This window comes from Phoenix dactylifera, chromosome 2 (assembly GCF_051530095.1).
Source record: "Phoenix dactylifera cultivar Ajwa chromosome 2, Ajwa_hap1_PhDact_Kaust_v1.1, whole genome shotgun sequence".
Classification (NCBI taxonomy): Eukaryota; Viridiplantae; Streptophyta; class Magnoliopsida; order Arecales; family Arecaceae; genus Phoenix; species Phoenix dactylifera.
In genome coordinates, this window is record NC_143191.1 from 38,391,261 (window position 1) to 38,407,015 (window position 15,755).

Genomic DNA, 15,755 nt, shown 5'->3' on the forward strand with positions numbered 1-15,755 from the left:
AAAAGATTTTATCGGAAAACAAAGACAGAGGAAAAAAGGGCAAACCTAAGGCACGAGCCAGCAAGCCCACCTCCCATTGTCTGTTTTTACTTGGATCTTTGTTCCTTCCTCACTAATGAGCCGCCAGGCAGACAGAAAAACAGCCGCTTAATTGCAGGTCCCATTGGCCGTAAAATAGTCCCCGAACAGGCCACACAACTCGAAGCACGCAGACCAATACTGCTGGTTCTTCTGAGAATGTAAAATGCGAGGTTTAACCGGAAAAAGAACAAGTTTTAACTCCAATAGAGTGCAGAAGGAATTTATTTATGAAAGAAATGCCAATGAGTGCCACATGAAAATAGCTGCGATAGCTTGTAAGAGAACTAATACTGACACGAGAACCATTTATGAGGACCACTTCAATTACATTACACATGAGAAAAATGGACGGGCCCCAGGATATGAGTAAAAGAGCCGAACAACGCGGCTCCCGTCTGTTCTAGCCCCCACCAATGCCAGGCAACTCCCCTCCAGAATCAGGTTAGATGCCGTATGTCCCTCTCCCTGCTCCTTTTTCATCCACAAGGATAAATGATGCCAGACACCTGCGTCACCCCTCCAACATCCTCATCCCCACTTATATATAAAGCTTATTTATAACAATTACAGCAGTAACTATAAAATCTCCGTCTGTACCGATACCTCAGAAACCAGCCCATCCAGCTGGCTGGTTGGCTTCAGCCTTCTTCATTTCACGGCCGCCACCGAACCGCTGTGAAGTATTCCCTTGAACCGATGTCCTCGGCACCTCCGACCCAGAAGGGACTGCCCTGAAACTATCGTTGTCAAAGCCCCATGGTTCATTGGCGGAATAGGTGGCGGCTTGCTTGGTAGTATCTCTGCTGCCATTGGCTGCCCTAACTGTTCGAACTGATCTAGGGTGAATGCTCTTTGGTGTGCCCTGCACCTTTGGCTCTTCGGCAAATGCCTGCCACGGCTTGGGATCTGGGCTGGGTGTTGCAGGGCTATCGGCAAACATACCTTGCTGGAGTTCCCACACCGATCCTATCTTCTCCCTTGGCTGCAACGATGATCATCATAGGAAGGTTGCATTAGTTTACATGAAACTCAGATGCTATTACAATAACTAAAGGGAAGCCATGATACAAGAATTTATTACCGGAGTATCCGACTGCGTGCTTCCAGGAGATGTCTGGGCCTTTGAACTGTCTTTGCCTGCAGGTGATGAGGTTGCTGCAGCGAGGGCACGCTTCAGCTCCTGGATCTCCTGCCTCTGGGAGCGGCAAATGGCAGACAACTTTTCATATTTCGATGTTATTTCTTCTTTTTCCATGTTAGCTTGCTTCAGCTCTTCCTTCAGCCTGCATAACTCTGCTTCCAAACCCTTGTCCCCTAATCTACTCTTATCGTTAACATTACTAGCAGCATTTGCAGACTGGTGCTTACTGGTATCAAACTCAGCCACAAATGTGCTGAATGCCTTGTCCTGAAAGCTGGCTATACCATCAGGATCAGATGCTCTGGTTTTCTCTAAACCTTGCTCTGAGCCACCAGGAGAAAATCGTATTTCAAAGTCCTCAGTTGGGGCAGTGTCAAATCTCTCTGGAGAGTTCCTACGGACACTCCGTTGGAGATGCTGTTCTTTTGGAGGACTAGCTCTATTCTCAGGTTTTCTTTGATTGTGCTTGGATGCCATTTTGCTAGCTGGTTCTTTGTCAAATATTGGTCCCTTATCCTCTTCAGTGTGCAAATCTTGCACAAGCTGGCTGGTCCAAAACGCACCCAAGTGTGCGCCATCCCCAGCAACCTTTGAAGCTGATGAATGCGAGGTACTTTGAATGTGTTCTCTTGATGGTGGTGGAGGTGGAGGGCTCCTATGAGGCATTGCCGATGTCCTCTCTCGAATTCCTGCCAAAACAAAGCCAGTGCATTAGGATTAAGAAAGTTACAGGTCAACATAGAACTTAAAACTTCAGAAAGTTCAACATTATAGCAAATGTGACAACAATTTTTTCTTTCTTTCTGTTTAATATAATGAGAATGCAATCAGAAAAAGTTATCATTATCTTCTTTATGTCATTTAACTTCCAGAAGCTGCATTTGTATATAACCCAATTCTAGTACCTATATTGAGGAAGTCAGTAATAATTTGTGGAATATTTCTTGCTTTTAACAAATGGCCAACACCAACAAGAAGAGCCCACATGGATCTAAAAAATTCAATAGTATGAAACTTTCTACGATAAATTTTTAAAGCATGCATGAAGTAAATCCAAAATATGTAAATGCTAAGCATAAAAGTTTGGAATACTCCCACCTTCATCCTGCACATCTGCTGCAGGTGGGCATATGTCAACATTTAAAGCAGATGTAGACCCACCAGGCAAGCGCTTCTGCAGCTCTGCCGGCAGTAGCTCATTAACACGGGACCATACCTGTTATAAGAAATGATTTGGCATCAGAAAGAGGAGCGTGAGCTTGGCATCTCATGGGCTGTCACACATGCAACAATCTAAAACTAACCTAGATTCATGGAGATGAATGGGCAATCAAGCAAAGACCTTGCCTGCGTGATGTTTGGTCTGGCATCTGGAGAGGCTTCAAGCATGTCTTTAATAAGACTCGTCACAGAAGCACTGAACTTTGGTGAATCTGGGATGCGATAATTTCCATTAAGGATTTGAAGCTTTGATTCGCCATCAAATGCAGATTTAAAGTAGCAAATTCTGTACAGTAGGCATCCAAGAGCCTGCAACGGAGCGAAAAACAACTTCAGCTCTAGTTTCCATTTGCTGGGAACACAAAAAATCCATGATCACTATATATAGGTTCATACAGAGTACATTTCCCTTGGATTCACCACAAACATCAACTTGATGCACTATGTTGGTTACTAGTAAGTGATAATGCTCAAATACTTGGCATAAACATATTTTTCTTTAAACTTTGTATCAGACCAACAACATTTCAAACTGTGAAGCAGAAAAACGAAGAAGAAAAGAAAACCTTAATCTGTGAAACATAGAAAGGTAATATTCAATATAGTACAAGAGGGTTATATGAGGGATTTACCCAAATGTCTACTTTCTCACTGATAACTTCCCTTCTGTATAGATCCCACATCTGCAACCAACAAATTATGGAACAAATTAGCATTTTCCTAGCAAATGAATCAAGTACACATCAATGTCAAGCCATGAAAAGAAGTCTGCACATCAAACCTCAGGGGCTCTATATGCAGGGGTAGTATGCTTTCTGATATTATCTTCCTCAATGCCCATCTCTTCAGGCCTGTTGAAGCACTTGTGATTGGTTGAGGTGCTACCAAAGTCGCACAATTTCCAAGCTCCATCAGCTCCAAGTAGAACATTTTCAGCTTTCAGATCTCTGGATAATGCAACAAAAGCCCATGTGATGACAGGTCACAGAGTTAAAGATAGCACTACTTTCTCTTCTCAGGAGAGAATGTGAGATAGTGAGATCTGGTTTCTCCTTGTAATGAAAGAATTGTCTAATATCCAGAATAAGTTATCAGAAATCATTATGGTCAGTTATCAAATCTTCTTTTTATTAAAGAAAAATCCAAGGACATTGCATCAGAAAGGACTAACAAATCAAAAAAACAAATTAAGGACTACAAACTTTTTAAGCTTATCTTAGTACGTTAATATGACTGGTATTGATGCATCTATTTGGACAAACCTCACCAGAACAAGGAATGTATATCTCAAGTTCTGCCCGACCAAAAGCGAACATATAGCATTAATATCAAGCTAGAGCTACATAAATTATCAGAACTCATTGAATGAATATACACACAAGATCAAGATATCAACAAGCAACGGTATACCTATGTGCAATTGGTGGAGACTGGCAATGCATGGCAAACACTGCATTGCAAACATCTCGGAAAATCAAAAGAATCTTCTTCTCCTCAAAGTATCCTGCCCCTCTGTTCTCCAGCACTGTAACCAATGACTTCTCACAGAACTCCATCACAAGCATTGCCTCCATCGTCCGACCCATGTCCAGGATCGCATGCGCAACAAGCATGACAACATTTGGATGCCCTTTGAGCAGCTTCATCACTGAAATCTCCTTCATTACCAGATCCAATGACTCCCCATCCTGACAAATCACGTGCTTCAGTGCATATTGCTTGGATGAGTTTACAGCATCACGGGCGAGGTAGACACAGGAAAATCCCCCTTCCGCTATGACATTTCGGACATGGACTTTCAGACTGCCAACATCAACTGTGCGACCTTCCAGGCCAGCTTGTTCTTTTGGCATGAACTGCTTAAACCTCCACATGATCAAAATGAGCAGAACAAAAACTTAACAATCCGAGCTTTATCAACTTGAAACCTTCAAAGGGTTCTTAATCAGTATCAAAAGAGTTCTGGATCTAGATTAAGAGTGTAGAGTCCAAAGCTAATTTTGGAATATGAAGTTTTTTTCTGAATCCAGATCTAACTTCTTGTTTACAACACTCAGATTAACACCTTGCTCTGCTAAATGGTGCAGCTTCTTTTTTGATGATTATTGAACCAAAATATATCAATCCGATCTGAAGGAATTGGACCAACAGAGCATTGATAGTACTAGAAAACTAAAACTAAAAACCTTGAACTGGTTCACAATTTCTTTACTCTCGAGTCAAACTTTTCGTTTCAACACTTTAATCGGTACCTAAATCTGGCAAACTTCAGATCTTTTTGATATGCTTAAACTTGCGTGCAATATTTGTTAGATGCCCTGAAATCATGAAGGGAACTATAAATCAGCAAGATTTAGAATATATAAACCTCCTCAAAGTACAGCAATGACAATCCAAACAACTGATTGTTACTAAACCCAACCGATCCTGCAGCAATCTACTGACTTTGATTGGATCCGATTGCTATATAAAGATCTAATTTTAGGGAGGAGTGTTTTCCCAAAACGATCCACATATCAAGGTCCGAAATCTACTTCAGCTTCATATTTGAAGCGCGGAACCCCCAGATCCATTATCTACTGATGGATTCGTAGCTCAATGAACAAGAAACCACACAGAGATCATTCTTCTACCATTCGATTTGCAATTAAACAACAAAATACAGTACAATACCTGAGAATTCAAAGAAAAACACCTGGATCTCCACTTCCGAGCTCCAGCACAAAGAGATAAAACCCTAATAGGTGGAGACTGACGCACCTTCAAGATTCGAGCCTCCGGAGGCGACAGGGATCTTGATCGGAGGGGTTTGGGTTTTGACTCTTGCGGAAGAGGAGAGATATCAGGCCTTTCCAATGATCAAAAGAATGGCTATGGGAAGCAAGAACCAAAAAGAGCTTCCCCCCCGCGCCCACTCTTTTCCCCTCTTTCTGCGATGCCGGTGGATGGCCGGATATTTATAGGCCCTCGTCTACCCCGCGTAGGGGCACGACCGCCCGGTCGTCGGTCACGTGCGAGCGAGAACCGGGTGGAGGCGTGTCTCTTGTTACGTGGACCCAACGACTCCACTAGATGGATTATTTATTAAGGGACGAACCCATCAATCACCATCGTCTGATTCTAATGGATGTCCCTCTTGAGAAGAAGGTTTCACCATTTCTTTTCTTTTTTTGTGAAAGTAAAGATGTCACTGGGTTGATCGTCCCACCTGATATTATGTGATTTCAACCCATACCATCAACTTCGGAAGCCTGGCCTCAGCACATTTTTAGATCATTATAAATTAGTATATGATGATGTGAACACAATAAAATTTCTTAAGAAGATTAGGTCCATATATTGCTTGCATTTGCCATTAACTTATTGTGCATGCTCTTGCCCCATGTGAAAGACAGATCTGATGTCGTTGTAAACTGTGAGGGTGATATGTGGGGACATTAAGCTTGTTTTCCTGCCCATATGATGTGCTTCTTTTTTTTATTTTTTTTGCTAAAACAGATGTATCATACATTAGGGATATGAATACAGCAAAAAAAATAAAAAATAATAGGTTCCGGAGCGTACCAGATAACTCTCTCTCCCTTATCCAAAGAGTATCCTCGAAATGGTTGGCCACATAGGAGGTCATTCAATCGCTGCCTCGTTGGCCTCTCTATACATATACTTCACCTGTATGACCATCCCATTACAAACTAAAACCCGGATGTTTCTAAGCAGCAGGTAGTAGTCGCCCACCCCACCCACATTCTATTGGATCCAGCTAATGACTGCTGCCGAATCGCCCTCGAGCAGTATGGCTCTAGGCTACCTGCCGAGCATAACTCAAGCCAGCCCAAGTCGCCCTCAGCTCAGCCCCCGGACCGAGGTGTTGAAGATCTGACAACCACCAATTGCAATTACCCCAGACTCCAGATCTCTGATGATAAAGCCGGCACCTCTCCTACTCCAGCCATTCAGTATGATTCCGTCGAAATTTACCTTGAGGAAAATCGAGGGTGGGGAATCCCAGGTGAAAAACACCATACGAGACGTTCCACGAGCAGAAGTAGAGCTCCAAGTATCTCGAGCTATTAAAGATCCATCCAACAGCTGTGACTGAGCAATCTTTGTTGCCTGGAGTCGAGCCTGCTTGACCATGACCCTCGGTGGGGGGAGGGCAGTTCTCACCAAATATCCAGACGTTTCTGGATAGCCAAATCTGATGAGCCATATAGGTCACCACAATAGTCGCCTGTCGAAATTGCAGGGTGATAGCCCACTATTTGATCACATGCAGAAATGATGTCGAGTGACACCAAACCTCCAGTGGGACTATGGAAAGCTCTCAGATCCTCCTCACACGCTGGCACTGGAACAAGGCGTGGTCCACTGACTTAACCACCTGGCATAAGGGGCATTGGGGGAGAATATCCAAGCCCCTTCCACTCAGAATGAGTCTTGTTGGGAGCCGGCCCTAGGCAACCTTTCAGAGGAATAAAGCCACCCTCGGGTGCAGACCGAAGCGCCAGATCCAGGCATAATCTACCTCGGGGTGCTGCTCGCTCTGGAGAATGCTGTAGACATCACCTACCTTGACCGTGGATATGCAGGTCGAGCTCCATACCTCACATCGGGGCTGGCCCATCCTGGAACTGGCACAAACCGGATCCTCTCTGCAAGCTGATCTCCAAACAGCTGGGCAATCCAGGTAGTGTCCCACTCTGCCCCTCTAAGGCGAAGAAGGTTGCATACCCAAAGTCCTCCTAGGGTCTCGACATTGATCATAGTCGACCAATGCCTGATTAGAAGCGAGTCCACCTAGGGGTTGTCCAATGCATCCACACCCTGCCCATCGCCAATCAGCCATGTATAGTCGGCTAAGACCAAAGGCACATACTTGCGGACTCTTGCCAAATGGAAGAGCATCCTCGACCCTTCGCTGGTCCCTCACCTATATGAGCAGGACCATATTGGGCTTCCATCACTTGACTTCAAAAGTAATGCGGCTTCAGGACAAATTTGGCTACATGCCGGACGATCAGTGCCTCCCTCCTCGTCAAGAGAGACTGCACCCCCAGTTCTCTGACTCGGGTCGGCTGGAAAATAGATTCGCAAGCCATAAGATGCACCCTGCGGCCACCGCCATAAGACTCCCAAAGAAAGGCCCAAAAAAGCTGCTCGATCCTCGTTAGCATCATTTTCGGAATAACGGTGTTGGACATGAGATATATCGGCATAGAGCAGAAGACCGACCTCATCAGGGTCACCCTATCCATCATGGATAGTGAGGCCGCCCTCCATCCCTCCAGCCACTCCTGGATACGCTGAACCACACTGAGGCACTTTGACACCCGCAGTCTCTTCCCGATGAACGAGAATACCAAATAGCACCAGGGCCCCTCCTATTCCCTCATGCCAAACAATCCTCTGATCTCATGCCGCACTCGCAACTCCGTACTCGGACTGAAATAGATTGTGAACTTGTGAAAGTTTACCCTCTGATCAGAAGCCTCTCAGTAATCCTCTAAAACCCTTTTCAGGGCCCGAGCATCCCTAATCCTAGCCTTGGCTAGGAGGAGACAATCATCTGCAAACAAAAGGTGAGAGATTGGATGGGCCCCAGGGGTTGGAATATAAGCCTCCAGCTTCCACTCCCTACAAGCAGCCTGCAAGACATGGGAGAGAACATCAGCACGAGTGATGAAAAGGTAAGAAGACAAGGGACAACCTTGGCGCAGTCCGATTGTCGACCGAAAGAAAGGTGACGGCGTGCTGTTGCCCAAGATAGAGAAGGACGGCCTCATCACACAGCCCAGCACCCGGCGATCCACGTCTCATGGAACCCAAAGCTCTCCATCGCCCTCCTGAGAAAGAACCACCAAACTCTGTAATATGTCCGCTCCATGTCAAGCTTCACTACCATGAAGCAATGCCGCCTCAGAGCTCGGTGCAGGTCCCACATCATCTTATGGGCAATCATAATATTGTCGAAGATGTTACGCCCCCAACAAAAGCCTCCTACTCCTGACAAATGGGACCAGACAGCAGTAGCTTCATCCTATCTATCAGAATCTTAGCTACCATCTTGTAGAGGGTGATGCAGAGACTGATAGGCCTATAGTAGCTCGATTCTCCCGTATCGCGCCGCTTTGGAATCAGGGTAACCAAGGTGGCCTTCCAGTCGTCCGTTATGACTGCCATGCTAAAGAATAACTAGACTGCTTCACCATTGCCTTCCCAACAATTCTCTAGTACCTTCGAAAGAAGGAGGAAACCGTTAGGCCCTGGGCCTTTGTCTTCCCCTAGAGCCCAAACTGCCCCTGACCTTAGACTCAAAAACTGTTCTGACCAAGACATCATTCTCTGCCGCCCACACAGCAGAGTCCGGCTGCAAAAACACAGTGTCGCCCTTAGATCCGCCATCCTCAGTCACCTGGATCTGAAAAAGTCCACCAGCACTCGTCGGTTCGAGCTCTCCTCCTCCCCCTGTTGCCCAGACCCATTCCTCAAGGAACGAATCATACTCCTCTGCCTCCTGATGATGGTCGACCAGTGGAAGAAGCGAGTGTTCCTATCGCCCTCTTTCATCCACTGGACCTGGAACTTTTGTCTCCAAAACACCTCTTACTGTCTCAGTAGGGAGTGGTGTGTGGTGAGCTACTGCAGCAGATCACTCAAGTCGTCCTCTAGTAGCCCAACCAAATGGTCTTCCCTCCCCTAAAGCTTAGCAATGGATGCCTCCACCTCCTTCAGCCTCCTGAATATATCCTCTACTACCATGCAGTTCCACTTGGGGAGTTGGAATGAGGGGTGATAGCTAACGCAATCTACTGTAGAGATCAGGAGTGGACAATGGTCAAAGGCAATCCAGGCTAGATAACGCACCTGGTATGTCGGAAAGCGCTGAATCCAATATGAAGATGCAACCACCCTATTGATCCTCTCGGAGACCCTGGCTCGGCTTGGCTCGGCTCGCCGGACAACACTCGATCCTTGTTGGCCGACGACTTGAACCGGAGGGCCAGGTGGTCGTCGGCGAGAGGCACTGGCACCACCTCGGCCTCTGTTTTCGCACAGGCAGCCACATCCTTCACCCCACTGGCACCTGGCGGCCCAGACTCCGGACGACCACCGCCTGGTCCTCCCATTCACGACGCAGAGCTTTGATCAGCTCCTTCGGCAGGTCGAGGACCACTAAGAAGAGGCATCGGAGCTTCTTTACCTCTGCCTCAGAAATCGGCTGCGTGACCCAACCTCTTAGCCTCGGTTGACTACTCATCGCCTCTCCTCGAGCCGGTGGAGCCTAACTCCCCCCCTCAGAAATCGGCTGCGTGACCCAACCTCTTAGCCTCGGTTGACTACTCATCGCTTCTCCTTGAGTCGGTGGAGCCTAACTCCCCCCGCCCCAAAATCGGCTGCGTGACCCAACCTCTTAGCCTCAGTTGACTACTCGTCACCTCTCCTCGAGCCAGCGGAGCCTAACTACCCCCCCTTCCCCCGCGCAATGGCCTCGCCAGTGAGCTTCACATCAATCGGTCTCTCTGCCATGGCCGTAGTCACACATCTCTTAGAGCATTCGCTGGAGCAAACTAGCCGTTAGACTCCGAGAAGTTGAATGTTGAAGCCCTTTCCCTACACCCTTGATTGTTCAACATCAGAAATAAACTTATATGCATTTTAAATACCAGCAAGACAAGCTGTTATCTGTAGAACTGGAATTTTTTTTTCTTTTCTTATTATGAGTTAAGAAAGGAAGCTGAGTTTGAATTAGGATTGAACTTACCAAACCAAACTTGAAATGGAGTATTGATTTAACTCCCAAGCCCAACTTTTGATATTCAAATATGAATCTCATGGATAAGCTTCACGACCAAGGGTTTATGCTTTGCATGGAACCAGCATGGAATCTCTCGAAGCACATGACTATAACACCAATGACGGGCAACTGTGATTGGGAAGCAGGCTCTCTGCAGTTCACAGGAGCTCTTTACGGGTTATACGGTCCGGACGGCATGTCCAACTCGCTCAAGCCCAAAATATTTTGAACTGGACCTACGTTTTAAGCTCACGGGTCGGGTTTGAAATATGAGTCTGCCTGTTCAATGGATCAGGCTTGAGTTTTAGCCGGCCCATCGGGCTTGGATCTTATATATAATATATATCATATATAGCCTTGTGACTCCTAGCCCACCTTTTGAACCTGGTTTTGGTGACCCAGCCTGCCCGGTTCGATCTAATTAAGTAGCCACCGTTCCGGTTCACTTGATTAACGGAAGAACGAGGCGGCTTTCCCCCTTTCTCACTCTCTTCTCTTCCCCCTCCTCTCCTCTCCATTTCTTTCTCTCCTGCTATTTAAAAAAAAAAACTAATTTTAATATATAAATATTTCATGAAATTCTTCGGCATGCCGAGAGCTTTTTTTTTTTTGGGTAAAAAACGGCTACTCATTCATATAAGTCTAACATGAGTACAACCAGCCAAATCATGCCGAGAGCTTCACTTACATATATTGGGCCTAAAGCATTCCACTAGGTCCAGGAAGCTTGAGGCCCGGCCTGAAGCCTGAAGCCCAAGTAAATATCGGGCTAGGAGGCTGGGAAGCTATACCTTGAACTAAGGCCGGCCCGGATCTGGCCCAGCCTTCCCGATGAACAGGTCTACCTATGGTCCATGCAGAGTAATAGGTGATTGTGATGCATTTTTATGGATCTCGATTTTAATAAAAATATTATCAGAGAATTGAATCTAGAATCTATGGTTATTAAGACAAGCCTCCCGTCCAAGGAGCCAACCTAGGAGTATAACTTAGTTTTTCAAATCCATCAATTCTTTAGAGAAATGTGCACTTCCTTTAAGGGATTGTTTGGACTCCTCAAGCTGCCTGCAGATTATTTGGGCCATGGCCGGAACAGGCGCGAGACGAGTTGCAGCCTCTTGCCTCTTTCGTAAAATTTAGGTGATTCCCACTCCAAAACACCCCTCCTGAAACCAATTTGTCCACCCAACCTTGACTCCATCCGCCCTCAACTTCAACTGCTCGTTGCTACCGGCCCATTGCCACCCCCTTCACCTCCCTTGGCTCCCTCCCTCGCCACCGTTGCCCATCACCACCCCCTTCACCTCCCATGTCCCCTGCCTTAGCCTCCTTCCTTCCACATGAGACGCCTCCCTCTCCTGCCCTGACCCTCCTCCCATTGCCTCTGGCCCCCACCCCCACCACTAGCACCATACAAACAAGGTCATTATAGCTTGAGCTGCATGCAGCTCAAGCAACAGCCCCTGAGAATGACGAACTGATGGTGCTAGAAATAGTTGAACAACATGAAGCCACCTTGGCTACAACTTAACCATCATGTTTAGTGGATATTGATGGATGAAACGTCTTAATTTGCTAATAAAGATTTACGAAGGAGATTGCGATAGCAAATGCTATGAAGAAGGTATAATGAAGTTCGGAAGTAGTTCCTTACCAGTAGTTTGTAAATATCACGCTTCACCAATCCAAACACATGGCTTCCACTTCTTCTGGAGCTTCGGCGCTTAAAAATAGAAAAATAAATCTTTCCTTAAAAGCATATTCAGAATTTTGCATGGTCCTAGCTCAAAGGCCAGTACGTACGTAGCATGGGGAAGTTCTTAATAAGAGCCCACATGAGCCCAACCATCTGGCCTCAGCTGTAGAGATGCCTGAGACAAAGCCTTCCTTTCGCCAAGAGAATCCATTTTAGCGAAGTTCAGAAGCACCTATTGCTCTCTTACCCAAACAAATCTAAAGGCAAAGAAAAGATGAGGCCTCGGCAGCACAGAGAAGCCCACTAGCTCCTGCTAAAGCTCTCGATACTAGGAAAGCAGTGATTCCGAATAAAGGGCATAATTAAAGAAGAAAAAGAAAAGAAGCATCTTGGACCCCCCCAAGCATTGCTTGACAGGGTTCCCTTTCAAGAATATTATGTTCAACCCTAGTAGCAAACCAATATATTCTCAAAAAAAAAAAAAAAGAACAAAGCAATACAATGACATTGATATGACATCGGAAAAGATTTGGTCCATTCACAAAAAAAAAGGGAAGGAAAAGAAAAGATTTTGGGGGCCGATAACTGTTCGAAACAGAAGAGAAATTGTGATGCACTGGTTTTGGGTGTGAACTGCACCCGAAAATAAAGTTGGTTGAGCCATTCTACCAAATTTTCTCAGGAACTGATCGCATGCCTTGCAGTCATGGAACCATCATTTGTGTGCCTCTAAAAAGTTTCATTTGGGAATCCAATAGAACCTAGGGAGCCCCATTACTTTGTTTAAGTGCCTCTACATGTAACCAATGCTAGTTAGCTATTACATGAGCAGATGTTTCATCTCAGAAGCCTGCTTAACTGTAAGAGAAAATGTCTGGAAGTCATGAAGAAGTAAAATAGTACCTCATGCTTTAATGGCTCATCCCACACTAGAGCATAGAATATATATTCTGCCCTCACATTTGGTTTATCTGGATTTGTGTTTTAACACAAATTCAAATAGATTGATGGCTATGATTTATCTAGTGTGAGAACTAGGTCTCGTTCATACACGCTTTCTGACAATTTCTTATAAGGACAAAAGATGAACAGGTTGGTAACATAAAACTGAGACAGCAACTAGCAACACTAAAACCGGGATATTTTCTACCTGAGCTATTTGTTGCAACTCACATCTAATCAAGCTCACCCACCGTAGTTTAATGCTTCATTATAATCTGATCTTGCAAAATATATGGGAAATTTCATGCTTATTGAAAAATGTATACTACTGATCGAATTGCACATGTTTTTATATGTATACCTGATTCTTGTTCACCTAACATTTTACCCATTCTTAAAGTGATTAACTTTTAAGTCATGACTGAGGAAACATTTTTAACTTTGGAAGCCTAATATATGCCCCCAGATTTGAACCTCGCAAGTTTAGGGGGAAATAAACAGCACCTCAAATGAGAAAGAGAGGATGGGGTAGAGGGAGATACATAGATATACTAATACTTGTGTGTTGTGTGCAAAACACCACTATTGAATCAAACAATGGAGCAATACCCAACTAAAAGAAGATATTGGGTATTGCTCCATTCCTTCAACAATTCATATACATTAAGGCAAAAGTCTTATCCATTTGTAGATGGAACTTCGGCAGCAACTAGGTCTAGGGGGAAGTTGTGAGCGTCTATGTATGTGTGTATATATATACACACACAAAGAGAGAGAGAGAGAGAGAGAGAGAGAGAGAGAGAGAGAGAGAGAGAGAGAGAGAGCTTTGTATTGATGTCGGCTGGAAGAGATACCAATGACCATATAATATAAGAGTGAAGAACTTTCAACTTGTAACAACTGCACTTAGCATCTCTAATCAACCTGTAGGGCCTCCAAATTGTCATCAACTCTACGGTTTTCACAGCCCATACATAAACTAAGAAGAAAGACAAAAAGTAGGACGAGAAACACACAGCTCAACCCACATCACCTATTTTACTTTACCACCACCAAAAGCTCAGCGACTAAGACTACCACACTACATTTATCACTCTTCATATGCTTCTAGCAAGCATCTCTTGGTACCTCCTATAAGACTCTTGCTTCTCCAACCTAAATTTCTCATGGCAGCTCGCGATGAATTTCTCCGCAAGCTGGTCAATCTCACTCCCATCATCATCCCTCACTGAAGCCTCAGAATTCTTCTCCTCAAGCCAATGAAGGTACCCAGAGAGTGGCAGCTCAATGTCTTCATCGCCTTCCTCAGTAGAAATTATCGAATTCCATGTCGGGTCGTAGTACATGTGACTCGCGCCGAAGACCTCCATGCTTGCAGGCTCCGGCATGGGTATGACATGCGAAGAGGACCAGCTGAAATGCATCCTAATGGAACCAAGGAGCTTCTTATTTTTCTTCCTCCTTAGCTTGATGGTGTGGTTGGCGGCCATGCTATTCTTCTCGTTGAGAAGCTCCATGACCATGGACCTGGCATTGATGATGGCATGGAATACATGGCACACATGTCGAAAGACATAGGATTGAAGCAGGGTTTTTATCTTGCTAGAGGTTGAACTTGGGTATGGTGTTTTCACCGTGAAAGGGTTGAGAGAGTGCAGGGAATTCAGATGGGGTTGGTGAGCCATGAGGTCCAGCACCTCAGTTTGTGACCCCCAAATGACCTTATAAACAGGTTGGGCCACACAACTGCCACTCAAGTGGAACCAAATAACAGAAGGCCCCTTTTTCTGAAAACGTTGGTTGGCTTCTTTATCCATATGTTTGTAGCTTTTCATCTCTAGTTTGTTAACTCATTACATCTCCTCTTTAATTAGGGAAAGATTAAGCCTTAATCCTGATCATTTTTGTGAATCTAAAGCCAGCTAATTGAATTGCTTTTACCGTCTCATTTTTTTCTTACTATCCAATTACGTTACAACCACAGAACAAACTTGGTCGACGAACATGGCTTATGTGCCGCTTGTCGAGCTCAGAATGTAAGTAACTTTGGCTTTGCTTCAGGATGAAAGATGACCCTTTCCTCTAGTTAATTCATGTAGATGATGGCATTATTTCAAAGGTTCTAGAACGGCGTCTTGAGGATGGTTGGGAAGGAGGAGAAGGTTGGTGTGGCTTCTCTGACATTAACATATGTGAAGAGAATCTCTGGAAAAGAGGAAACAAAGCAACGGGAGCAGTAACAGTAGGTGAACCCCAAAGGATTTCATGTCTGTACCAGAGATTTACCAAACACATGGAAAATCGTGATATATCGTCCTTGTTTATTCCAGTATTTTCTTAAGTCAAATATCGTCTGCAAAGCATTCCAAAACATTCAACTTTCTAGGTTTGAGGTTCTTTTGAAAGGTACCCATGATTACGTATCTAAGTAGAGAAAAACTAAGGAAACAAGCCCATCTTCCTAAGCTCAATATTAACCACTTCTTATTCTCTCCCCCCTTGTACATGTTTAATTAGAGATGAAGCTTAGACTGCAAGCTTTTTAATTTTGAGAGAGATAAAGATGGGGCTTGAAACCTAGCTAGAATATAAATTCTTTAAACCAAAAAAAAGTTGAACCAAGGCGAACTGGTCAGTTCAGGTAGAGAATGGTTCCGACTTTCTAGGGACCGGAACCTGATTGGCTCTGGCCGAAACCAACCAGAATCGGACAGAACCTCTATCCGGTTTGATTCGATTCAAACCAGTACCGACCTGTACTAGACGCCGACCGGTACGGGTCTCGGTACCGATTCGGCCAACTTTGCTTTAAACCTCTTACTTTGGCATCTAAAACATCATATGCTTATATTTATGAACTTTTTTTTGTTGATTAATAA

At 44.9% G+C, this 15,755-nt stretch overlaps 2 protein-coding genes across 3 annotated transcripts; both read right to left on the minus strand.

The window, feature by feature from the left end:
• Positions 1–273: 273 nt before the first annotated feature.
• On the minus strand, positions 274–5,456 carry LOC103718429 (uncharacterized). 2 transcript variants are annotated; one of them, XM_088716304.2, is made up of 8 exons: positions 5,204–5,456; positions 3,854–4,761; positions 3,225–3,390; positions 3,076–3,126; positions 2,570–2,752; positions 2,321–2,438; positions 1,163–1,911; positions 274–1,063 (listed from the first exon to the last, which is right to left on the minus strand). In XM_088716304.2, the coding sequence occupies exons 2-8, from the start codon at positions 4,315–4,317 to the stop codon at positions 686–688; spliced, it is 2,109 nt and encodes a 702-aa protein (XP_088572430.2). In that variant the 5' UTR covers positions 4,318–4,761; positions 5,204–5,456; the 3' UTR covers positions 274–685. The 2 variants fall into 2 exon arrangements, with proteins under 2 accessions (XP_088572430.2, XP_008805476.4); XM_008807254.6 differs by having other exon boundaries at positions 5,117–5,445.
• Positions 5,457–13,698: 8,242 nt separating this feature from the next.
• On the minus strand, positions 13,699–14,748 carry LOC103718438 (uncharacterized). The gene has a single exon (XM_008807264.6). It carries the CDS (start codon positions 14,709–14,711, stop codon positions 13,974–13,976), a length of 738 nt encoding a protein of 245 aa, XP_008805486.4. The 5' UTR covers positions 14,712–14,748; the 3' UTR covers positions 13,699–13,973.
• Positions 14,749–15,755: the final 1,007 nt, after the last annotated feature.